This window comes from Haemaphysalis longicornis, unplaced genomic scaffold, assembly GCF_048455015.1.
Source record: "Haemaphysalis longicornis isolate Haplotype H1 unplaced genomic scaffold, Haemaphysalis longicornis Haplotype H1 scaffold_1, whole genome shotgun sequence".
Classification (NCBI taxonomy): domain Eukaryota; kingdom Metazoa; phylum Arthropoda; class Arachnida; order Ixodida; family Ixodidae; genus Haemaphysalis; species Haemaphysalis longicornis.
Window position 1 is genome coordinate 452286732 of NW_027526203.1, and position 25734 is coordinate 452312465.

General features: G+C 46.1%; 1 protein-coding gene across 1 annotated transcript; it reads right to left on the reverse strand.

The window, feature by feature from the left end:
* Positions 1-25734, reverse strand: LOC144156047 (plancitoxin-1-like). Its single transcript, XM_077687827.1, has 7 exons — positions 24510-25734; positions 18422-18623; positions 14412-14484; positions 13023-13187; positions 10648-10848; positions 7850-8094; positions 1-457 (listed from the first exon to the last, which is right to left on the reverse strand). Exons 1-7 carry the CDS (start codon positions 24623-24625, stop codon positions 353-355), a joined length of 1107 nt encoding a protein of 368 aa, XP_077543953.1. The 5' UTR covers positions 24626-25734; the 3' UTR covers positions 1-352.

The following is a 25734-nucleotide window of genomic DNA, read 5'->3' on the forward strand; positions in this document are numbered from 1 at the left end:
GCTGCATCTCCCCACTTTCAGTCTTTTTCATATGTACACGCCGAATAATGTTAATGTGTAAAAGCGAAAATAAAAATGACAAGGATGAAGAGGGACTGAGACAATGTTTTGGACAGGCTATCTTTCTTTTTAGTGTTTTTTATTTACCGGTAACATAGACCCTCCCCCTCCCCAAATATTTCTGGCTACGCAACTCTCGTGAGGTCCCCCATCACTTTTGCAAGCCCGGAAGGGCTCCTCGGCACGTTCATGGCTGAGAACCACTGTCGTAGCTGACACAAAATTTCCCTCTTGGTCCATCTTGCAGCCGTACTAGTCTTTCTGTCCCCTGGGTGCATTGCACCTCCGCTTTCTAGGTGAGGCACTCCGTGTTGACGATGGCACTGCGTCTGAAGAGGGCATGTATTGCGCTATTCTCCATGCAGACGGCCTCACCACCTCTGCTCTCCTGGGATTCCTGCAAAACCAGTGAAACGCATCACACCGATCAACACCAGAGTTTTGAACAGCCCATGTCATTTATATTACAGCAATTGCTGCACTCGGTATTTTGGTCTTTGATAAAATTGAAGTCGCGATTGTGCCTACTAAGGATTTGCACCTACAGGCCCCATGTCTATTTATACTAGAGACATACAAATATCACATTCTCCATGCATTGACGCTTTTTAAATCGAAAATAAACACTGACACATTATTCGATCAGCATGTTGCGGTAATACAAGCCTAAGTTGTTGAGTTCGTTCTGGAGGTGTAGTCAAAAGCGCCCAACTGAGAGGAATAGATGCTTGGAAAGGTCGCTGACGCCTATAAGTTGGACGTTGAAGTTTATTTACTATCCTTAAACTAGCCTTTCTATGGCTAAAATAAATGCATGGCGTCAAATGATCATGCTTCACGGAGGTGCCATAAACACTTTCTGCGCCCACCTTCTCCACCCTCCATCCTTCGAATGATTAGAACGCGAGGTACCACCACAGCAGCTCTGGTGGCTCAAACACATGCAGGGCGCGAACAAAAATAATTGCATTCCATAGCGATCAGCATCGATCGCCTGTAAATACAAGAGACTGAGCATTACACGAACACATGAAAAAATTTCACCATCTTTCCGTGGGGGAACCCTGAGGAGGATGCGAAGCAGCAGTGGGGGTTGGTTGGTGTGTAAGTAGAGTTGAAGTAAGTAATGTGAGTAGAGTTGGTGTGTGGTGTTAGAGTAAGAAGACGCGTGGGTAGAATGAGGAGAAGAATGGAGGAGAGACGCGCATGCGCAGTGGAGTAGCGCGCAGCGCGTGTGCACACCTGGTTTATACGGCTGTGAGGAGGAGAATGGAGGAGAGACGCGCATGCGCAGTGGAGGTGTGGACGGCGCAACAACAAAGGAGGGAACAGGCTCGACCATAAGCATCCTACGGGAAGATGGTGTAATTTTATTGGAGGGGGGGTCGTGTTGGAGAGGAATTAAAGAGAGAGAGAGGCGTTGTACGTGCTATGAGTTTGTCTTTATTTAGGCATTATCATCATCATGTTCATCGTAGGTGACGTCGAGCTGTGGTTGGCGTTCCGCTTTGATTCCGCTTTTGGCAGTAGGCAGCCGCGGCAGCACATCGGCGTGACCTAATCAACGACACTGCGCTGTTGCAGGCATGGATCCAGCCGCCCATACTTCCAGGATGGAGGCACGATCATACTTCGTCAACAGCAACAGCCGCACATCGACTGTGGCGGTACCTATTCCTGTGAAACCACTACAAAAAGCCGAACATCGTCCTCGTCGATGCAGTAGGCAGCAGCGGCAGCACATCGGCGTGACCTAATGAACGACACTGCACTGTTGCAGGCATGGATCCAGCCGCGCATACTTCCAGGATGGAGGCACGCTGAATTTCTTCGAAAGATCATCGGACTCTTCTGCGCAAACGTTCTTCTGCGCATACTTGGTCAACAGCAACAGCCGCACATCGACTGTGGCGGTACCTATTCCTGTGAAACCACTACAAAAAGCCGAACATCGTCCTCGTCGATGCAGTAGGCAGCAGCGTCAGCACATCGGCGTGGCCTAATCAACGACACTGCACTGTTGCAGGTTAGTTTTTGAAGACTTGTTTGGACTGCACTTTGCAATATACTAGCCGCTGCTGCTGATGCTGCCATTACTGTTGCACCTGTTCTGTTGTTCATGTGCACATTGATCGTTTTTTTTTTTGTATAATTTACTGCAACCATGTTGTCCGAAGAGGGGGATGATTGCCCGTGCTGTAGTGAAGTGTGCGCCAAAGATGAGAGCTTGAGGTGCGGGGGTTGTTGCGATAGGTACCACTTCGGTAACTGCTCTGGCGTTTCCAAAAAAACGTTTAGATACAAAGCAGAGTCATGGCGCAAAGCATGGCGCTGCCCTTCTTGCAAGCGCGTGAACTCTAACGGTAGGAAAAACGAAGAGCCCATTGATTTTTCTGCCTCATTTGCGGCCTTGCACTCGAAGCTGTACGGCCTTATGACGCTCAAATCTACAGTGGAAAAAATCGAGCAGTCGGTGCAAGTGATGTCAGACAAACATGACCAAATTCTCGAACAGCTGAGCAATCAGGATAAAGAAATAGCTGCACTCAAAAAGAGGGTGTCAGGAATTGAAATGCGAGAGCACGCATGTGAGGCTGAACAGATTGCGCAAAACATTGATGACCTGGAATGGCAAAGTAGGAAGTTAAACTTGGAATTTCATGGAATTCCTGTTGCAGAGGATGAGTACTTGTTGGAAAAAGTGAATGAAGTCGCTACAAAAATAACGTTCCTCATCTTACTTCTAGTGACGTTGTATCTGTGCACAGGCTACCGGCAAGTAGAGATAAGATTCCAGGCATTATCGTTCGATTTTCAAATCACGCTGTGAAGGACCTATTTCTGAAAAAAAAAAGACTGAACTGAATCGATCAAAATTCAATTTCTTCATTTGAGAAAACTTGACCAAGAGAAGCCGGCATTTGCTTGCAGTGGCAAAGGCCTGGGCTCAGAACAACGGCTACCGATATGCCTGGCACAGGAACAACAAAATACTTGTGAAACGTCGTGACGGTGATAATGCTTTCATTGTACGCAATGAACGGGATCTAGATTCGCTAGCCTAAGACTTCGCGCATGCGTCTTTGGCAGTGATTTCCAGTAAAATGGACAGTGAATACATACTGCCAAGGGACTTTCAAAATGCTTGTCGGAAGGAACTAGCACATTCATTAACTTTCTTTCACTTGAACACCCGATCGGCTAAAAATAAAACCGCATAACTTCAAGTGCTCTTCAATGAATTTCAAGTAGTATTTGATATAATCTTGTTAGTTAAAACTTGGTACGTTGACAGTACCAATGTGTCTAGTTTGCCAACGCACGACAATTTCATACAGAATAGATCTAGTGGCCGCGGGGGAGGTGTATCATTGTTGGTGCGGAAACATATCTCGTGCGAAATACTATCGCAATACTGTTGTCAGAATCAAGACTATGAAGTCCTAACCCTAGTATCAAATCACATTATCATTTCCGTCGTGTATCGGGTTCCTGATGGCAACCTGCGTAATTTTTACATTTTTGTCGAATCCTTGCTAGCCTATGCAAACGAAATGAAATGTGATGTTGTTTTAGGGGGTGATTTTAATATCAATATGCTTGCTGATACTCCAATGAAAAATGAGTTCGAACAACTTGTACAGTCGCTTGGATGCAGAAACGTAATTGTGGCTCCTACACGTGAAACCGGCACAACCGCTACCTTGATTGATTGATTGATTGTGGGGTTTAACGCGCCGACGCAACGCAGGCGATGAGGCGCGCCGTAGTGGAGGGCTCCGGATTAATTTTGACCACCTGGGGATCTTTATCGTGCGCCGAAATCTCGTACACACGGGCGTTTTTGCTTTTCGCCTCCATCAGAAAAGCGGCCGCCGCGGCCGGGAATCGAACCCGCGACCTCGTGCTCAGCAGCGCAACGCCTTAGCCACTGAGCCACCGCGGCGGGTACAACCGCTACCTTACTTGACTTGTTCGTTACAAATGTGAATACAACAAAACTAAAATCGGGTGTAATTATCAGCGACATAAGTGATCACAATGACATCTACTTATGCCTTTATAAAACCAGTTTAAAAAAGAAACAGACTGTGCCACCAATATTGTATCAAGCAGTAACGGATACTAATCTGTGCGCTTTTCGAGATAAGGAGCGTACTTGTGACTGGCGACATGTGTGTAATATAGGGGACGCGGAACGCGCCTACAATTCCTTCTTTGATACTTTTTTAGCTCTGTACAAGGAGTGTTTTCCATTCAAAACCATTCGGCAATCTGGTAAGATCCGCAAACCCTGGATCACCCCTGAGCTTCTTAATAAAATTAAAACGAAAGATAAACTGTATAAAAAGTTTGTTAAATCTCGCGATCCCAAAGAGTTTAAGATGTACGAGTCTTTCCGTACCAAAGTCGCGAAAGAACTGAAAACCGCAAGAAACAATTACTTTTGCGAATACTTTAACGCTACTTCAAAAAGGGCGGATGTTACATGGAAAAAACTGAACGCAGTTTTAAACCGTGCTCCAAATTTCAATTCGGTAACAAAGATTAATAAAGATGTAAACGAGCTGTCAGGTGGTTGTCTGGCCAACGCTTTCAATTAATATTTTGTTAATTTAGTAAAAGGAGGTATTAGTAGCAATGCACTGAATACTTTTAAATTCAGGAGTGATGAGACATTTTTTTGCGCCCGGTAGCTGATAACGAGGTGACATCAGTTTTTCTAGAATTGAACAACAGCGGAAGCTGCGATGCCTATGGAAATAAAGTAAAACCCATAAAGTTTGTGTTAGATCTTATACTACCGATCCTAACACATATATTTAATCTTTGCCTATCCCAAGGTGTTTTCCCGCAACATATGCAACTCGCCAGGGTCAGTGTTTTGTTCAAGAAAGGCGACAGGAATGATATCGGAAACTACAGGCCAGTGTCAATACTGCCTGTATTTTCAAAAGGACTGGAAAAGGTAATTTTATCTAGAATGTCTCACTTCTGCGATAAGCTGAAGTTGCTGACCGACGCTCAATTCGGTTTCAGGAAGCACCGCTCAAAAGAGCTTGCACTCTTAGAGCAAAAAGAATTCATTTTGAACGCTTTTGAAGAAAGAAAGTTGGCTGTTGGTATATACGTGGATTTTACCAAAGCTTTCGACTATCTGGATCACTCACTCTTACTGAAAAAGCTAGAATACTACGGCTTCCGGGGAACGCCTTTGATGCTTCTAAAATCCTATTTAAGCAGCCGAATGCAGTTCGTTCAGATAAATGAGCACACGTCCGCCGTGAAACCTATCCTATCAGGTGTTCCACAAGGCAGCACATTAGGCCCATTTTTATTTAATATTTTTGTTAACGATATCCCACAGATTGATAACCAAGCGAAATTTGTCATTTATGCAGATGACGCCACTTTGCTTTTTTCCACTTCATCGGCAAATGAACTAGAATTGAAAGCAAATAAAAGTCTTGTAGAACTAGGAAAATGGGCAGATTTCAATGGACTGAAAATATATACTAATAAAACTAAAGCTATTGTGTTTCGCACTAAGAATACGCAACTTAACCGCGTTATGAATTTTGAGCTATGTGGCGCGGACATAGAAATAGTCAGATCATTTAAAACACTGGGTGTAATTTTCTCAGAGAGCATGAAATGGAACGAGCACGTAGAGTATGTCGCATCGAAGTTATCTCGCATTACTGGCCTTACTTTCGTTAACAAACAGATCCTCTCTACTCGAGTGAAGCTTCTTATTTATAACTCCCTGTTTGCTTCGCACCTAAGAGAGAGAGAGAAATAATGATTTATTGGAGAGTTTAGCTCCAACCCAAACAGGAGCTGGCTACTCCAGGCATTGGAGTATACAAAAGGTACAATACTTGCCCTAAGGAACCACAAGGGGTTAGATTAAGTACATTGAGACAGCAGCGGTCCTTACAGCAGTGGAATATAGTTAAAAAAAAACAAGAGAACTATACCTAAATTACTTCTGCTTAATTTGGGGACGTACGGGGACTGTCAATCTACACAAATTACATGTCTTACAGAAAAAAATGCTAAGAAACGTAGCAAACGTCTCGTATGATTATCCTTCGCATTTGTTCTTTCGAAAATACGAAATAATGACTGTCTATAATATTTATGCCTACCGTATGTGCATGAGATATAAAATGGCAATAAAAAGCTCAAGTAATTTCTTTCACAGTTTAACCGCTTTACAGAAACGACCCGCGATACATGCAATACGCAGCCGTGGTGTTTGTAACATTCCCTCGTTTAGAACAAACTACGGACAAGAAATGTTGAGACATAAAATTCCGGAGATGTTAAACTTTTGCATAAATTCAAATATAAATTTGAATACTGTGAAGAAAATGGATTTACGAGTGTTTATTTGCAGCCGTAACGAAAGCTAATCGTGGCTGTTCTCTATTTCTGTTTTTGTTGTATTGAGTGCAATCGATGGTTTGGTCCTTTTCGCTATCTCACTGTCAAAAGTGGTTTTCTGTGTAAAAAGCTTTTTTAATGTTGCAAATGTTGTTTGTATATTTAGCTTTTTTAATGTTGCAAATGTTGTTTGTATATTTCTGAAGCGTGCGCTGGTCTACTATCAACGCTGCGTTGCCAAGCAAAAAGTGTTTTCTTGTTTATGTTTAGTTCTAGTTTTGAACTGTTCGTGTCAGCCCTACGTTGCGGTGTGAAATGGAGTTTTTTTCTGAAGGTGTTTTTTGTTGTTTGTTTCTTTTTATATTTTGCTTTGCTGTTTTACTAGCCTGCTAGTTCCTCCAGTGTTAAAGAAAGCGTTTGTGAATTTTGCGGCCGATTTCCATTTTCCTTTTCTTTTCTGTTTCTTTTTTTTTTCGGAACGCCTGTAAATACAGCGCCATTGCTTTTTTTGTTACTTCCTTTTTTTGCGCTTTGTGCTGTGCTGAGTGCCTCTTGAATGATCGATGTATTATTGGAGGAGGAGGGAGCGCCGTCAAGCTAACCAGATTAGCTTTTTTTCCCCTCTCTTCCTACATCATTGTGGATGGAAAATAAAGGCATTATTATTATTATTATTATTATGGCCGCCTTATGGTCTGTGAAATGTAAAGTCAAGGGCTGTTGTAGTGGATGAACCATAAAGTTGCTGAAGATGAGGTCGATGCACGTTCCCCGGATGGTTGTGGGCTGCTTGTAATCACGGCCCACCGAGACTCGCCGACGCACGCCGCCGCCGACGCCGATGAAACGTCGAAGGCGCGTGAAGCGTGCTCATCTCGTGCCGGCCCAGGAAGACAGCGGCAACACTGTCGCTCCAGGAGCCATTAAAGTGTAAGACACCGTCGGGCATTGAGCAAGCCGAGCATGCGCAGGGGGGGTGTGGACGGCGCAACAACAAGGGAGGGACATAGCCCCGACCATGAGATGCTTCGCATCTAAAACAGCCGGCGTTCCGCAGGGCAAGAGACTCGGTTGGGTTAATGGTCTGTCGCAGACGAGTCCTCCTGTGACCTTATCCAACATGCCACCAGGAACGTTGGTTCATTTCATGTATTCCCACTTTCGTTGCATACTTTGCACACAGATCATCCTACAGATTTTAGGTTATGCAATACTTCTTTAGAAACATTGCATGGGACTTTCGGAAACCTAGGAGACACCACTCTTTGGTTGTGCCTATAATATTCGATCATGATTTGTGTTATTACTAGCTGTTTTTTAAAGTTACAAACCCGAAGCAGAATCACACATCTTGTGTTATGTTGTGAAAGTGATTAATAGGATGCCACGGACCACTCACCATGCGGTTCATGGATGCAAAGCAGAATATTGGCTTGTCTATGGCAATGGCCCATTTGCTGTGGTCCTCGGTCGTGTTGAAGGTTATTGAGCGGAGCTCGTCAAAAGCGAGTCGGACAGAGTCCACGTGGGTGACAGTGTATTTAGAGTCGCAATCGGCGGATAGCTTCCCACCAGCACCGTTTCTCCAAGACTGCACCACAAGATCATCTTGCAAGTCATTCGCCAGCACCGAGGAATACAAGTCTACAGGAAAAACAGAAGAATAAAAGTGTTGACTAAGGAGCAGAAAGAGGTCATTTATATCAGAACAACTGTGCCAGAATTGGTTATAACGTGGCGTTGTCATCGCTGCGAGAGCTATGCACATACAATAAGAGAGTCGATCATGAACTCATTATCGCCAGTGTGGAAATAACCCGTCCTGGCATAAATGAAAGTGTCATGCGCGACATTCCGAATCCTTCGCGAAATCTTGCGAATGTTGCCGCATACCAGTGTAATTGCGGTGCAATTTTAATGTGACTATTTCAATTCTTTGTGCACTCAACCACCGCTAAACTTTCTAGTCTCGAAGCTCTGACAATCAGGCATTCCCTCCCGAAGTGACAGTTCGCAAGTTTATAAAAAACGTTTACCCATTGGAAGCAGCTGAGGCCATGGTTCATCCTCGCCAACATTATTAAGCGAAAGAGAAACCTTGAGCACCTCCGAGGCAAAACACAAGTGCATAAGCACTGTTAACACAGTTTTTAGTTTAAAACAAAAACTCATCTTCTCTTCTACTCTATGAAGAAGGACGAGCGGCGAAGCTGGAGCGACGATATTCTTTCACTGGGGCGCTGTCTAAGAAGTGTACCAAAATAAAACACGTTTGTAATTCACGATTGAGCATACATGCTAGTTGAATAGCTGAATCAAACTAGGAAGGACTAGAGTTTTGTTCGAAATCGCAAACACGGGGCTGTCTCTTTCCCTCCTCTGAAAGTCCATTCATTGACAGCGGACAGGAATATTACAATATTCACTTGACTGCGAACTACGTAATTCTGAAAAGTCGATGAGACCTGGCGTAATGTTACAGTCCTCTTCGCGGCTTATTGTCATATAATTTGTTCCGGGATAGTTTTGGTAAAACAAGAGTTACAGCCGTTTACTATAACAATTATATCTCTGTAGACGGACATCTATTGACAATAGACAGGAATTATGTAACATTTACAAATTCACTGTGAACTAATCATGATAAAGAAATAAAACTGGGCGTAATGATAGAGTCGTCCAGTTTCACTAAGATTTTTTCCATGATACCTACATTAGATCGAGACCTACAGAACATTCGCGAGAATCTGGAGGCGGAATTTTTTTGGGTCGACGCGTCGCATTGACGGCCGGACGCGTGCACGGCCGGAGGGTAGCTATGCACAGGTTCGCTGTAAAAGTGGATGTTTGTTTGCCTATTTCGTAAACAATAAAATTAAACCTTCTAGGTTCAAAACGGCGCGTAAACAGCAATGATAATTGGACGAAAGAAAAAGAGCGATGTGACATGCCGTAGGTCGGGGCATCGCTGTTTTGTTGTTGGCGTGGCTGACGTATAAAAGGAGGCCCTCTGGCACCATGCACCGTGGAGCCATGCAGCGGGCGTCCAGGTGAAGTGGCTCGTGGCACTGCCGCGACTAACTGCGTCCCAAAGCTTAACTAGCACTCTTCGCAATGGTTAAGGCTGACCAACGCAAACGCACTTGCGTTATTCACTTTGTTAGAATAATGAAGCTGGGGATGAATTACATAAAAAGAACGGGCGTTGTTTTGAAGCGATGCGGTGCTGGCATGCAAATGCATGTATTCTTGGGCTGTGGCGTCGCTTAGAGGGGCGGGAAAAGAGTGAAAATCCCACGGAGGCGCCCTGTAACAATGGCAGAAAGCGACGCGCACTGCCCCCCGTCGTTTTGTATTTGTACTTTGCGCCCTTGCGACTGTGCTCCTCCGTGTGATTTTCACCCTTTCCCTGCCCCTCAAAGCGACGCCACAGCCCAAGAATGCATGCATTAGCATGACAGTTCCACGTCGCTACTAAACTACGTCCGCTTTTTGGAGAAGTCGGTCTCTGGATTTAGTTTAATGTGATACATTCTTTTACTAGTAACACAAGTTCCGAAGGTGTGCCGATCTGAGTTTTCGGTCTCCGGTTCCGAGTGCGCCCCAATACGTAATAACCGCTGCCATTGGAGTAAGGAGCGCCACACGCACATACACACACGCACACACCTACACACGCACGCACGTACACACGCTCGCTGGCGCACGATGAGTTCTCCCAAGGTAAAAATGCTTCACATTTAAGGACAATAATAGGAGGTAAATTCTGCCTGCACTTCAGTGTATATAAATAGCCTTTTTCCATACAATGGTAACCAGCGGTTCCAGCCATTCTGCAAGTTCCTTTTTGCGAGTGCGATGAGGTTTATTCTCAAAACAGCTCAACAATCTAAACAATGTCTTGAACGGGTGTTCCTGAACTCATAACACTTAGGAACGTCTTATCAATGCACAGACATATGGTTTCGCCTACAGAGGAAGCAATACTGATGCTACCAAATCAAGTTTATGCTTTGCTTTGCAGCCATTTTCTTAGCTTGAGCTCACCCTAGGTCTGAGTGTGCCAGAAAACAGAAGTCCGAACCACAATTCTTACAATTGGGTCCACAAGCATTTCTTCGCAATAAACGTCATTTTGTTATCACGCACATTTTAAGTGGTCTGAGGCGCGACATATAATAGAAGTTGTATCCTCACCTTCGCCCAAAGTAGCTCTCTTGGCATAAGCCCGGACGTTCACGCCACCGGCGCTGGTTAAGTTGGCGATGAATTTTTTGCGATCGTGCCCACGCACAAAGCTGTCCTTGGACAGGAGCGCCACTTGCGGGTACCTGTTCTTCATGGACTCCGGCACTTGCTTCGCGTACACGTTGGCGTACTCGGTGCGCAGAATCCTCGCTGCAGCAATAGCGCAAGGCGGCACTCAGACCAACGAGCCTCGAGACCATTAACAATGTTTTAGATTGAACGTTTTAGGCTTCCGCCAGCTATTCGTGCCTGTTTGTTCTGCCACCGTTTGGTTATCTTGTTTGCGTTAACTGCTTTGCTGGTTTCCCGCATTTTGTAATTAACCTTCTAGGCGGTATTTTGCCCATGTATTTGTACGGTTTCATGTAGAAGGCTTCTGATTCAGGGCGATACAGAGTTCTTAACATTGCCTCAAACCGTGTTTTACTGCTTGCTTTTGTGACCTCAGCGGCCTCCCGCCCATACCTCCCCGTTGTGCTTCTTTCGTTGTGTTGTCATGGACACGCTAAGACACTGGCGCTGCTAAACCTCGCAAAGACATGTTCACCGCACTCTTCACAGTGACCCGAGGATCTATTGACTCCGATCCAACATTGAAAACTTTGCACGCGATACAAAATATTTCAAACTGAAATCAAGAGAAAATACATGAACGAAGCCTCAGCTGCATCCGAAAACCGCGGACATTCACAGGACGCGAGAAGGCGTGCGCCGTCCGCTCCGTGGGCGTCTGCGTGCTCCAGCTGGGGGAATCGTGTCGAAAAATGGCCAGTACTATGCCGCATTATTACTGCTATAAAATAATGTGCACTCAATTCCACCCGCACATAGTTTGTTGGGTAAGTTTATGATCCGTGTTTAATTCTTTTTGATTTGCCGGTTTCAGCCAATCACGCAAGCGGACCGTGAAGCGCAATAACTTTATTGCGAGAATTTAACTGGTGAGTCATATGCCCATTCTCTGTTTTCCTCATTATAAAGCTCATTTGAGAGAATTTTGCATTAAATATGGTCGGAGTATTGTAACAGGAAATCTTTAGAATGAACCTAACTTGTATTTTGTTTTCTGGCCCCTTTAAGGCCGTACCTTAGAGCTGATTGAAGCTAATTTTTTACAAAACGTTAGGCTTACACACTGCAACTGTTAACCGCGAGCAAATTAGTCTGGGCTCTCGAACAATCGGGGACCGAACAATCTCGTTGATAAGTAGAAAATATGCCGTTGTCATATGAATTTTTTTCTCCCGGTGCAAGTATTTGAAAAATCACCCGCTGGTATCGCTGACACGCTGGTACACGTGGCACTGGTTTCAGCGGTACCAGTTATTTCATGGTACGCGTGGTCATCATCATCATCATCATCACCAGCCTATCTACGCCCACTGCAGGGCAAAGGCCTCTCCCATTATTCTCCAATTACCTCTGTCCTGTGCCAACTGTGTCCAATTTATCCCCGCAAACTTCTTGATCTCATCTGCCCATCTAACTTTCTGCCGCCCCCTGCAACGCTTGCCTTCCTAGGGATCCACTCTGTTACCCTTAATGACCAGCGGTTATCTTGCCTTCGCATTACATGCCCTGCGCACGTCCATTTCTTCTTCTTAATTTCTACTAATATGTATTTAACACCAGTTTGCTCTCTGACCCACTCCGGTACGCGGAGTACGCGTGGTACGCGATGCTAAAAAGAAGATAGCAATTTCAGCCGAAAAAAGGAGGTATCAAGACGGATAATTGGCTCTTTGTAACAGGTAGCTTGTGTGAACTGTGGTTTATTGGCTATAGAAGTGAATTCAAACGAAGAGCAAAGTCCTTCTGTAATTCTGGAACCACACACAAAAATGCCACGTTATAGACTGCTGTGTTACCTATAGAACATAAGTTATTTGACGCGCTTGGGGAGTGCTGCAATTAACCAAAAAGGAAACTCAGTAACCTTTTCTGAGCCCTACAAGTCCGCATCTAAGCAAAGAAGCCGTTCCATAATGGCAACGGTGTCCACGCGGTGTTTGCACTTGCAGTTCCGTTGTTGATTGTTAGGGTTAAAAGGGTGCATTCAGCGCTCCCTCGTGGTGGACACGTGAATCGCGTAGGCACCAAAGTGCGTCGTCGCTATTCCTCGACGGGTGCTCCTTAGACACTTGAGTTGTGCCATTAAACCTTCCAACCTTATTTGTTTTTTGCACTCGCTTATGACAAGCGATTTTGTAGAACCGGAGCTGAGTCTGAACGAAATGAAACCATCCGAACCCGAGGCGAACCGATTTTTTTTCTGGACTCGACATTTTTATTTTAAGGCAGCAAGGATATAAGACCTCTCTCACCGATGGTGTCCACCTGAGAAGTTCCAAAAGTGATGCACATCAGCATTTGCGCGTTCTCCCTGGCATTCTCGGGAAAACTGTAGTGGCCGCTGCGCAGCCCGTCAACAAATCGGGGTACGCTGTGCAGAAGCCAAACGCCGGACGACTCGTCGAAGAGCACGACGCCTGCGAAGATGCACGGCCGTCCAAGCATGCAGGCTTTATTTGGGGATTTTATCACGTATCTTAATATGGTAGGCTCCATACACATTAATTCAGATAGGACAACTGCATCAATCTTAACATGACGGAGCCACACGCCTTTCAAATAGGCATGCGGTAGCCTGTGGGCAGAAGCAGTGAGCTGTACGCAGAGATGTAAAAAGAATTCTACAAAAAACGGAAGTTTTTATATGTTTAACTTTAAATTTCCTGCTCCGCAACACCTTTTTCGAGCCAACCGCAGTGTATTTAACCTATTGAAGGAGGTTTTAAAAAAGTTATTTTGAAGTAGGAAAAATACTTTCCAGCCAATTACCGAAAACTGGTAGGGTTGAACCACCATTCCACACCTTTAATACGTAAGTCCTAAAATTTGGAACTCACGACAGGCTTGCTCTCAGAGATAAATAAATCGGTCGTATTCTCCACTGTAATGGTGATCACGAACGCATTCTGTTTACCAGGCTTCCGCCTGATGCTTCGCTGCAAGTATACAGACGTCATCGAGCGTCGTAAGCTGTCTAAAACACTTTTTCAAACACAAGGCCCGTGGGCAGCGTGCGTTTTCAGGACCCACCTTATGCCGCTCGCTAAACGTTCAAAATTTTCTTTCTTGGGTCCTTCACACCAGCTGCGAGGTTTACGCCTTAATTTATTTATGCCTGAACTTATCGACAATATTGATAATGAAGATTCTTAATCGTATCCACACGGCCATCTCTCTATTTGTTGCTCAATAACATCAATTGGAGCCAAAATAAGGGGGGGGGGGGAGCATCTTCCTAGTCCGGAAAGCCGCGGATCGATATATCTTTGGCCCGAAAGATCAGGCTCATCTGATGTTTGAGCCGAGCACTTGTCAGCCGCATTACCACTACTTCAAGAGAGGAAGGGTTGGTTGGGACATTCCCACGCAAAGAAATAGGTGGTATTGGGAGTGCGGCATTTTGGGCATGGGTATGTAAACGGTCTATTTGAAGTAGGTCTGGGTTTGAAGCCGGCGCATATAGGCGGGCGTCCCTGGTATTGAGGGACGAAAGGGAAGGGGGGCAGTTGAGGCGGCTTTGGCGGCAGTGGTAGGGGCGTGTGTACCTGATGGGGACGGCTGGAGGGGAATCCCGCCAGTCCCCGTCGGGGACTCCAGGAGTAAGGTTTCGCTTGCTATATGTGCTATGCGATGTGACTTACCTTTGCTGTGACCATTGCGAGTACCATTGTAGTACTCAGGTGACTGGTCATTGTAGACGAAATATAGGACGTCCTGAAAAGTAGGTCCCCTTGTTAGCGCAGTCGGTATGACGTCAGCCACAGTGCAAAGATCACGTTTCTTTCCCAGGAGCACTGAAGATGAAATGGGAATAACTGATGGTCATAATGTGTACCCAATCAATAAATGTAACTTACTTTTGTCTAGTTTTCCCTAGTAGACCCTGCAATGCCTTGCTATTGAGGTGGAAGGGTGGAAACTGGGCCGGAGAATAATGATGCACTTCGGCAAGTAAGCCCCTAGGATGTCTCCAACAGACATGGCTATCTATCAACAGCTAATTTCCACATCGTGCAATACTGCACTTTAAACATCCGACTGCATACGCATAATTTATACTCTGCCTATAGAGCCATGTACTTTTTACGGGACTGTGTTGGGGTGCAAACGCAAAAACCATTGCTCCACATACCAACCTCTCGATTCAACAGTTGCAGAGTCAGTGAACAGCTAAAAAGGGGAGCACCAATGACATCTCATGGGCCTGGCGAGACCGTCTGCCCAAACACAGGGACTCCAGGTCTACATAGCCCCCCCCCCCCCCCCCCCGATGGTCAATCAAACCACATGGACTGCTGCAATAAACAACATTTATTCATCATCAGACCTCTTCCTTGGCGTGTCTTTAAGAGAGCCTAAGCTTTATTTGTAGGCGCAGACACAAGGGTAATGACCTACGATGAGCTTTCAGCATCGTGTTCCGCACAGTCTCATAAGGCACTCGTTGGTGCTGAGTTCATAGGAGGTCAGTGGAAGTTACCTGAGCTTGCCAGTTTTAACAAGTCATCCCCGGTTGCAAACGGCGTTTGCGCCGTTTTTATTGGCGCTTAATTTGGAACAAGCGGTTGATTCTCGCGTATTCGTTCCAATAAATGAGAAGCTGTTATGACAAATTAATATATGATTTGCAGTAGTTCGTCTTTCTGTTATACTATACTATACGCAGGGGAATCGACTCAAAGAGCTTTCACTAAATCATCGAACCAGCATGCTTTTTCATGTAATTAACACACCAAAAACACAATAAATATGTCTAGCGTTAATTTGATCCATAAAACGGTAGCATGCCAAGCTGCAGTTTAAATAACCAATTGCAACATGAGAGAGTAAGGTTCAAAACTAACATAACCCATGCCGTAGTTCCAAGAAGGCTGCTTTGTCTATACACCATTTTCCATAAGCAACCGGGAAAGGGAAAAAATACTCGCAAACCAGTTCTCTCGGCGGCCCGCGCGCCTTCCGCTTCTGGCGGACCATGCCTGTGCGCGCTCGGCTGCTAACCTCACCCGGCGCGGTGTGCTCCGCTGCGGATTACAAGAGTGTTTCTCATCGTGTGCTTAGTTTTTGCGGAGCTTTCAACTGTGTTGGCCTATGCTGCGATGCCATTCAAGGCGCAAGCGTCGCTTGGTCAGTACAGTGCGGTGGTAAGTTAGGGAACAGCCAGAGAAAGCGAGAAAAAGTCGCCGACAGCACACATCTGCACGGCACTGCCTGGTGAAAATACAGTGTGGTTGTGACATGTTTTTGCTGCATCGCTTCCCAACGGACACCGAGTCGAGATATCGGTGGACGCCGCTGATAAACCGCAACGACTTTGTACCAACGACCAACTCTAGGGTTTGTTCGGTGCACTTCTTGGACGGCAAGCAGGCGGAGCAAAATCCATTTACCACACGGAAAGCTGCGACAGGGACGACAAAATGGAACCCCCCAAAATTTTAGAAGTAACTTTATTCTTTACAATGCAACATTGTTTGATTAATTGATTGATTATGGGGCTTAACGCGCCGACGCTTTAGAGGCGACGAGGCGCGCCGTAGTGGAGGGCTCCTGATTAATTTTGACCACCGGGGGATCTTTCACGTGCGCCGATACAATACAACATTGCAATAACTTCGGGTTCCTTGAAGTCAATTTAAAATAACGTATATTGTTTGCTCATTATAGCCGATTGGCATTAAACAATTCCCTTCTTATCCATCTAACCTCTAAAATCACGGCGTTTTGTTTATTTTTGTTTTCACGCGAGCGCATTACACTGCCAAACGATATGAAAGGATAACTATCTGCATCGTTCACTGCTGATCGATAGCAGGATAAGCAGGCAGCACAATGTGGAAGCGCAGCTCGAGATATGCGAACGCATCATTTGGGAAATAGCTCAGACTGTTCACAACGCGGTCAAAGGCAAAGTTTCTCATCCTTTTGCGTTGTCACGGAATATAAAGCACTAGAATTACAAAACAGCCACTGCTGATCGCGTAAAGGATTCATGGTTAAAGCAGAGAGTCCACAAAGATGGACTCCGAGCGACAGGGCACATGCATGCGCAGTCGTGATCACAACCTTCGAATATAATTAGACTGGTTATGCGGTCGTGGTATTTTTCCGCCCAGATAATTTCGTTTCATCAGTAACCGTGATAAGTCTAGTTCGGAAAGGTTATATTGAATTGCAATGCAAACAGCGTAGCAATCGCCTCGTCGAAAGTCAATCGCGAGCGTGGGTCAGCGTGACCCACATGCTGTGCGCGCTCCGCATTCGACTTCCGTGCTTTCGTAGACACATGACTAATCGGTTAACATAACAAGTATGGTGGCATTTAAAATACGCATTTACTCCCCGATATCGATTTGTATAGGATTCGGCACCATACCAGTTGCGTTTGCATTGTGGAACTGCGGAGCATTATCAGCACCGGGACGCTACATCTGCTCGCAACAGCCGGGGTCGGCATCTTCCGCTCTGGCAGCGAATTAGGGCCTAAAATCTGTCCTCAGGTGGTGAAAACAAAACAGAACACACACACACAAGCACTGCAACCACTAAATTAACGCCAAACCACTACGGTTCACTCGGTAATGCACGGAAAGAACGGAGCACTTAACAGGCCAGCGCGGCGGTTTCGGCGTTCGCTTCATAGACGGCGCTAGCGTCTGGTCAGAAAAAGAAAATGGCGGCGCCCACCTCTAGATTTTGATTTGATTGTAGGGTTTAACGCGCCGACGCAACGCAGGCGATGAGGCGCGCCGTAGTGGAGGGCTCCGGATTAATTTTGACCACCTGGGGATCTTTAACGTGCGCCGAAATCTCGTACACACGGGCGTTTTTGCTTTTCGCCTCCATCAGAAAAGCGGCCGCCGCGGCCGGGAATCGAACCCGCGACCTCGTGCTCAGCAGCGCAACGCCTTAGCCACTGAGCCACCGCGGCGGGTGCCCACCTCTAGAAAGGAAAATGGTGTATGAATTCCTAATGTGGCCAGACATGTTGATCCGCCAGCCTTCTATGACCCATTCTGCAAAAATACGACGTTTACGTCGGTTCGATGGCACCGAAACTATCAGTGGCGCAGATATCAACATACCCACCCCCGGTTCTCTTCCCATTGGCTGTGGACAAGTGTACACGCCGTCGTATATCCCCATTGGCTGCGACGCGTCAAGTGGACGCGAAGCTTGACGTCCCAGTTGCCTACTAATGGGGGTATTCGCTGGCCTGACGCCCTATTTGGCTATTGTGCGTCATGTGCGGGCAATGGTAGGCAGCAGGGCGTCCCCGACGGATCTCCATTGGCTTCGACATCAGCATACCCATAGAACTCTTATCTACTGAAGGGGATTGGACAACCGCTGCCGTGAGCATATCACAACGGATTCGCCAATTTTCATTTGGGTGCGACGTCAGCGTACACCCACCCACAGTTCTCACATACCTTGATTGGCCAGTGGCAATAACTGCTGCCGGCAGAGGCTAAAGGCCAGTTTATCAAATACGGCTCCATGCGGCGTCAATATACCCGCCCAGAATTCTCACACACCATCTCAGGATAACTGTGCACAGGCTATAGCCCAAATAACACGAGTGAAGATTATGAAGCCCCTCTATAATTTCCTTTGTTGTGGGCTGTATTTATATGAGATATCGCAACACCTTTCCCGTTGTGTTCTCGTAGAGTGGTGCCAGCGTAAAAGCGACCGGGTTGTCCGGCTCGAAGAGATCCTGGCTGGACAGCGGCCACCAGCGCAACGATTCCTTGCTGTTCCGAGCATCCACGTACACGAACTCTCCTCCCTCAGGACGCATGAAGTTTCCTTTGTGAGGCTGCATCCGGGGAAGCTTGTACACGATGAACCTGAACATTTGTCACAAAGAATATTTGGCGCCATTTCATTTGTAGGTTTGGAAGTCTCTCATCGTACGCTTTCCAACGGAATGAGTTTCGATTTCCGATCTACAAGAGTTTAAAAATTGGGAGTATGACTAACCGCAAAATTTATTTCATGGGCTTAGGCGACCTTCGCACATTCTCGGTTATAAGCTATCATGAGCACGCCAGACGGCACCACTCGGGTTGTGGAACAAATTCTGGAGCGAGGATAACCGGCTAACGGCTACTCCACCGACACGATGTACGACTTCCGTTCATTTCTTGCAATCGAAGACCTACTGCTCAAGTTAAAAGAGGTAGTGTTCGACTACAGGAATAGCCACAGTAAGCGGTGGATCTTGGTCCTCGACGTTAGGAGTCCTTCAACGCCATTTTAATCCTGGCCATCACTACAACCACCAGACGACGCGTCTCCACATTCATTCATTCATTCATTCATTCATTCATTCATTCATTCATTCATCCATGACGCCGTCACCGATGAGCCCGAAGAGTGCATTTTAAAAATGAATCTTATTATTAACGCGAGAGCGTTATTAGGCTCATTTTTTTAATTTCCCCGGCTCATTAGGCTCATTTTTCGATTTCCCCGATAGGGGACGGCTAGCATGCTAGCCGTCCCCTATCAACCACGCTCATTAAGCGCCTGCGGAAATACGTCATCGCTGCCACCCGGAAGCTACGACTGAGGCAACCAGACGCCAGAGCTAGCTTAAATCTGGAAAATGGCGCAGCGGCAAATGAAGTGTGGAGTGCAGTGATACTACGGCGGAGACGACAGAAATGACATGCATTTCAAGCAGGTGCCGCATCTGCGCAGTGAAGATCGTTCAACGCCGTTTCGGCGGTTACCTGCTCGGCAGGCACGGTCGCCAGCCGTGCCCGCAACTGGCCCCATCACACCAACGCGGCTCTGATAAAAATTTAAATTTTCGGTAATTCACGTGCGGAAGACACGCCTGGATGCGACAACCTGTGTATCTTCAATGAGCACTGAAATGATGGCACAGAGGCGTTTCCGTTTCTGCTCCCTCCAGTAAAACGACCTCCGTGGGCGGGATTCGAACCCCTGTCATTAGGCACAAAAGCGCAACGCCTTACCCCGTCAGCCCATGCAGCGTGTTTTCTACCGGAACTAATGCCGCTACCAGCATTGGGTCACCAAACTAAAACAGGAGGAAAAGATTAACGCCAGTATCTCTCTCTCTCTCTCTCTCTCTCTCTCTCTCTCTCTCTCTCTCTCTCTCCTCTCTCTCTCTCTCTCTCTCTCTCTCTCTCTCTCTCTCTCTCTCTCTCCTCTCTCTCTCTCTCTCTCTCTCTCTCTCTCTCTCTCTCTCTCTCTCTCTCTCTCTCTCTCTCTCTCTCTCTCTCTCTCTCTCTCTAAAAAAAAATGAAGGGGATACGTTATGAGCAGAAACGAGCTAACATAAAACTCGATATATAGCGTCTAATTACATGAATTCTGAGCCACTTTTCGATATTCCCGCGGTTCTGTTTCCGCCGCAAGCTGTGTTTGGCAAGCGACGGATGGCGTCACAAGCCTAAGTTAAAAGTCTCTCTAAAAATAGGTACAGAGGTCCTCCCAGGGAACAGTCATGCAAGGCCTACTGATTGGACCTAATTCTGCCTGCAGTATTGTCTATAGATATAAATAAAAATGCTCGGCGTGGTTTTAAAGTCAGGCGTCAGAGCAGATCTCAGAATCACCAAAATGACTAAATCTTTAACCAGTCGCTCATATTATGAAATGCCTAACCAAGAGAACAGAAGGAATGAGAGAAGAAACGATAAGGATCATACAGCCAGTGATCATGAGCCGGATATCGCAAAATCTACCGTACCACAAACTTACCCACAGCGAAGAAAATCAGAATACCATCACCAGGAAAGCAGATAAGACAGCCGCCCACCACCTGCACCTCACAATTTTTACCGTGAGAAGCACTAACACATAGTGGACCACCAGGGTAACAAAATGGGCACCCAGAGAAGGCTTAGAAGAAGGGAAGGCCTTTATCTGTATGGAGGGACGAAATAACATAATTCGGGGGCAAAAAAGTATAGGCTTGGACAGCGCAGCACAACAGCAGGTGAAGGTGAAGGGGAGTGGCCTTCGGGCTACTGTGACCTAAATTGGCTGTTGACGGTGATGATCATAAATGCGTCGACAAATTGTGTCTTTAAAGCTCTTCTGAAGAAATTAGAGAAAGCGCTCTCCTAGCACCGATTGTGTGTCTCCGAAAACGAAACCACGACGGGGGGTCATCGTATAACCCCCCTCCGGAAAAAAATCGACTGCACGCCATCATGGACGTGTCACCGATCCAGCGACCGCGCATGAAAACCCTCTACTACTATCCGAAACATTGCTGCAAACCTACAGAAGGACAGTCGATATGGCAAGATAAGTAGTTCATCGAGCGAAGTTCCCATATCAGGAGAATACAGTATACACCGAATACGGGATGTACGACAGTAGGAGGCAGCACTTGCCTTAGTTGACTTCTCTGGCAATCTTTGGGACTGCATGACCCTTCAACATACACGAACCAAGTCACGGAGGTTGGAGCTATTCACTTGGCAATCGGACTATCGGAAGTATCGAATAGAAAGAAGCTTAAATACCATTACAGGCTGTCGGATGCAAGGAAAATAACTAAACGCTTCGGTAACATACTCCCATTCACAATGAACAAAGTTAACAACGTCACCTGGACACTCGGACACCACGGTATGGAAGAGAACGAGGCCCGACCAAGAAGCAGGCGAATCCACATGACGCGCGCCTTGCAACCACGACTGCCGCACTCCCTTCCCGAAAAATGCAAAGAACGTCTCATAATCCCACGCCTAGGAAGACGATCTTGCCCCGTGCTACAAGGGAGTCTGAATCCCGAAGAATTGTAAACTTTGTGGAAGATAAACCAACACACGTACCTACAAATTAATATGCGCAAAGATGTTCGGTGGGAACATCACACATTACCTAAAGCTCTGCTAAATTTTAGGAACATCCACCCCATTCCACGCAACATAACCATGTACAAAGGTATGATCGGGGGAGAGTAACACCAACATTACATGTTCCACTTCCATCGAAACATGGGAGGCAGCTTTGACCAGCTCGTTACCTCAAGATCAGCGCGAGCTGATTGGAGGGCAAGGGGAGGAGCTGCTGCATCTGGGGCCCTAGACTTCAAATTCACTTTTGAGCTCTATAGAATCTCATTACCTCCTTTTCGTAAACCCAAACAATTTCTTTCTCAACAAAGATTTGAGCCCCCTCTATATCGTCACAACAAGCAAAAACGTTCCATCCGGCATAGACATTAGAGAATAAACATTGAAACACTGCCACTGCCACCTTCTCGCTCAAACTGACCAACACCCTCAGCCGCAAACTTTCACGCTCACATCTTCAGCCACAGAAGCACAGACGACCCCTGCCTTTCCTGGGCCACGGCGATTAAACACCCTTGCTGCTAGTCTTTCTCTCTTTACTGACCTCCAGTGCTCGTGAAGCATAGATCGCAAATGCAGCAATTACTTTCTAAAACGCTCCCTGGGAGCCGAAGCAACGTTATCGCGTCGTGCATCTAAGACCCGGACGTAGAGGTCATCAATAGAACGTGCTGTTGGGATAGTTGGTATGTACTGATTGGGAGGCTTAGCACACAAGAAAGACGTGGACGAGGAAGCGCCTGTCTCGCCTGACACTGTCCTGGTCTTTTTTGTGCGCCAAGCCTCCCAATCAGTAGATGTCATCTGCAACTTTTTTTATGAATTCATATGCCTCCTTACTGAAATCTTTGAAGACGGATGCGACAATTTTACCTGTCTCAATGGTATGCTTCAATTTGTCACTAAGCACAATTAATGCGAGATTAGTTTTGGTTAGAGAGTTAGCTTCGGTTTAAAAAGATTAGATCGCCCAGTCAATCCGGGCGATACCCGACCTGCCTAGTCTTAGAATTCCAATCTTCATGTGGAAGTTTATATCAAGTTCAATTGATTTTTTATCCCTTCATTAGAAAATGGTGGCAAAAAATCGGTGTATCATCAATAAAGCCTGATTCTTTTTCTCAAAGACTGGAATTATTTTACTATTTTACAAGACAGTAGTTAACGATTGGATTTACAAAGTATGCGACTGTATCAGATACAATGCGAACAGTCCTTAAGATAGCGCATGTGAAGGTTATCTCGTCGTGCACTGATTGTTTTAAGGTTTATAAGTGGCTGACCAAAGTTCACTGGAAGCAGCCGGGGAAGAAAGGAACAACTGTGAAGCCAGCAGCTGTGCATGAATAAGCGTGCCGCGGGTACATTCGACGATGCAGAAAAATACTGAGCTAAAGGGGTTAACAATTTCGTCGCTTGTAGTGATCCAGCAACTGTGTATACCTTATTATGGACGAAATTAAAAGAAGCGTTACTATTGGGAATTCGTTAATTATACGCCACTGCTTTCCACTATTACCGCCGGTTTCTATTAAAGCGAAACGTTCTCACGGATGGCGTCGTTCCTCGCGCAAAGCGCACTGCAGGAAAGCCAGCTTTACACAGTGGGTTTCCCAAGACGATGATTACGATGATAAGCGAAGGCGCATAAAGCGCCCCAAGAAAAATAGGCTTCCCGCTGTCGGTATCGAACCTCGGTCCCTCGCTTTATGAAGCCGAAGTCTGTCCGATGGCGCCATTCCGACACGGTCGGAACAGTCTGGATTTGGGACTTTGACTTTGACTCAGGCTGCATGGGAGAAAGCTTCGCGTTTTAACCATCTTTCTTTTGAGAAAGGTGCTTAATTTTTGTACTCAACGCTCATGAGTGTTCGGTTTGGCGGGTGTTGGCAAAGGGGTCATGATATTATAGTATTTTGTCCCCCCCCCCCCCCCTAAAAGAATGGCGTTTAAAGGTTGAATTCCAATTTTTTGTGCACATGTTTCTTTTTGCATATATTTAGAGAGAGAGAGAGGAAAAAAAACTATTTTTGAAGAGTCTGGGTTATTGAGGTCTGGAAACCCGGGAATCAGGCAGGTAAAGGGCTATCTTTTCGACATTTTACTGGAAATGTAGCCGCCACTAAGCAGTTATTTATGGGTAGGATAGGAGTGACTTTATTAAATGCCGGCAAGCAGTTTTTTATAATCGCCACGAATTCGTTGAGCATCTTGGAACGAATTAATTCAATACCAGGTGGGGCAGGGCATGATTACTGTCAACATCTGTATGTTATCGTTTTGAAGTATATATTAGATCGTATTTTGGGAAATAAAAACGGAGGACTATTGTGTAAGGATCAGTAATGTTTGTTCGATCAATAAGGCTTGAGGTTGAGAGAGTACATTTGTTAGGGCACGGTCAATAAGTGTCACCGAATTATTGCTTGCACAACGCATTGGCGCGTCAATATATGTATCCTACCCATAGCTATGAAAACAGTTATTGTTATCATTTGCGGGTGTGACCGAGTCACCGAGCGGGGTTATGTTAATATCTCCCGAGGTTGCGACGTTTTTCTTTTCATTTGACAGTGAATGCAGTAGGTCATCAAAATCTGAACAGAAGTTTGAAGTTGGAGAGAATGGTCATCGGTACATGCAAGAAAAAAAAAACGGTTTGTAAGGTTATCATTGAAAAGGAGACGTTCGACTTCAACCTATACAGATACGCAACCGGGTGCGTTAGGACCAAGGTCAAGTCTACGTTTATATTTTGCACCAGATAATACAAAAATAGTCAATCCGATATAGCTTGGCTTCACTTGGCTTGACAACAAGCGAAGGTTTTCTAGCCAACATAGAAGGGGCTCGCAGACTTGTACTAGAAGGATATACTAACTAACTTACCAGTCGACGTCCTGTCCATCTTGGTCCTTGCACTTTGGGGACGGCTCAACCGCAGCACAAGTCAGCGACGCAACGCCGAGCGCAATGGCCGCTGCAATAAGTTCAAATTTGCTCATTTTGCGCAGTATACTCCAACAATTAGGTTTAATATCTTCAATGGAGAACTGCTGGTAGTGTTGGGATATTTCTTTCTCAACCGACGTCAAGTTATTTCCAAGCAACGTATCGCATTTCCTCGCTAATCTTTCGGAACAAACAGGCGTGTGTGAGAGGGACTAACAGTCTTGTTTCCTCTGCTTCGCGCCTGTAGGAGTAATGTCTGACACATATAGTGCTGTGAATAACGCAATTTGTGCGCTGTGATACGTCCAGGCAGGCTGCTAGAGAGACACTGAGAGACGTGGGGGGTAATAAACTACTACGTGTGACACCAACGTGTGCGGATGTTCGCTACAGTTCCCTGCGCACGAACGAACCGATGCACCAAGCCGAGCAGCGAGCTTTTAAACGCGTCGTTGCATGGGCGACACACGCAGCGAAGCCTGGCAGCTGTATCCTTCGGGACGGAAGTGCGTTGGCGCTCTAGGTTACCTTGGAAAACACGAGTAGTCGCTCAATCTCCAAAGAGCGTTCTTCACGGTTCGACAGTCAGTATGCGGAGCAGCAGTATTTATTGGCCCGTGACATCATAGGGCGACTCAACGCGTCGCCAACTCGGGAGTACGCGGGGCCATTTCCGTTGATAGCGGCCCTAAAACAGGGCTTTGTCGACTGCACTAAAGGTTGAGCCAGGATTGCAGCAAACGAACTCTGGGAGCCCCATAAAGAAATAATTACAACACACAGTCCAGTTCACGGCGAAGGAGAAGTTACGTTTAAATTTCAATTCTGGTTTCTGACTTTCTAGTTTAAAAAAGTACGGTAAGCCTTAACGAAAAAAAAAAAAAAACGGTGCGCTTTGCCTTTACGCCATTAAAATTCTCAGGCGAAAGCATGGAAGCAATCAAGCCAGCAAGCACTAGTTTAACTTGTTTGGCACTACTTTGAGGCAGGATGTAAGCATCACAAACGAGGCTCAGCAAGTTGCGCAACTTGACCCGGGAGGCGGAATACCCCGTTGCCACAATTCTGTCAGCCGTAGGAGGCTATTCCGCAGAGAGCCGAGTTCACCCTCTTTGGCCGCGACACTGACTATTCATCAGTAGCGTTCGCCGCCTCGTCACCG

What these genes read in the sequence shown, in the direction of transcription:
- LOC144156047 (XM_077687827.1), bottom strand. Translation starts at nt 24,625, where the DNA reads ATGAGCAAATTTGAACTTATTGCAGCGGCCATTGCGCTCGGCGTTGCG. An exon ending in TCGCAATGGTCACAGCAAAG is followed by an intron (nt 13,188 to 14,411) that starts GTAAGTCACATC and finishes GCATCTTCGCAG; the next exon opens with GCGTCGTGCTCTTCGACGAG. An exon ending in GAGAGCTACTTTGGGCGAAG is followed by an intron (nt 8,095 to 10,647) that starts GTGAGGATACAA and finishes TTTTTCCTGTAG; the next exon opens with ACTTGTATTCCTCGGTGCTG.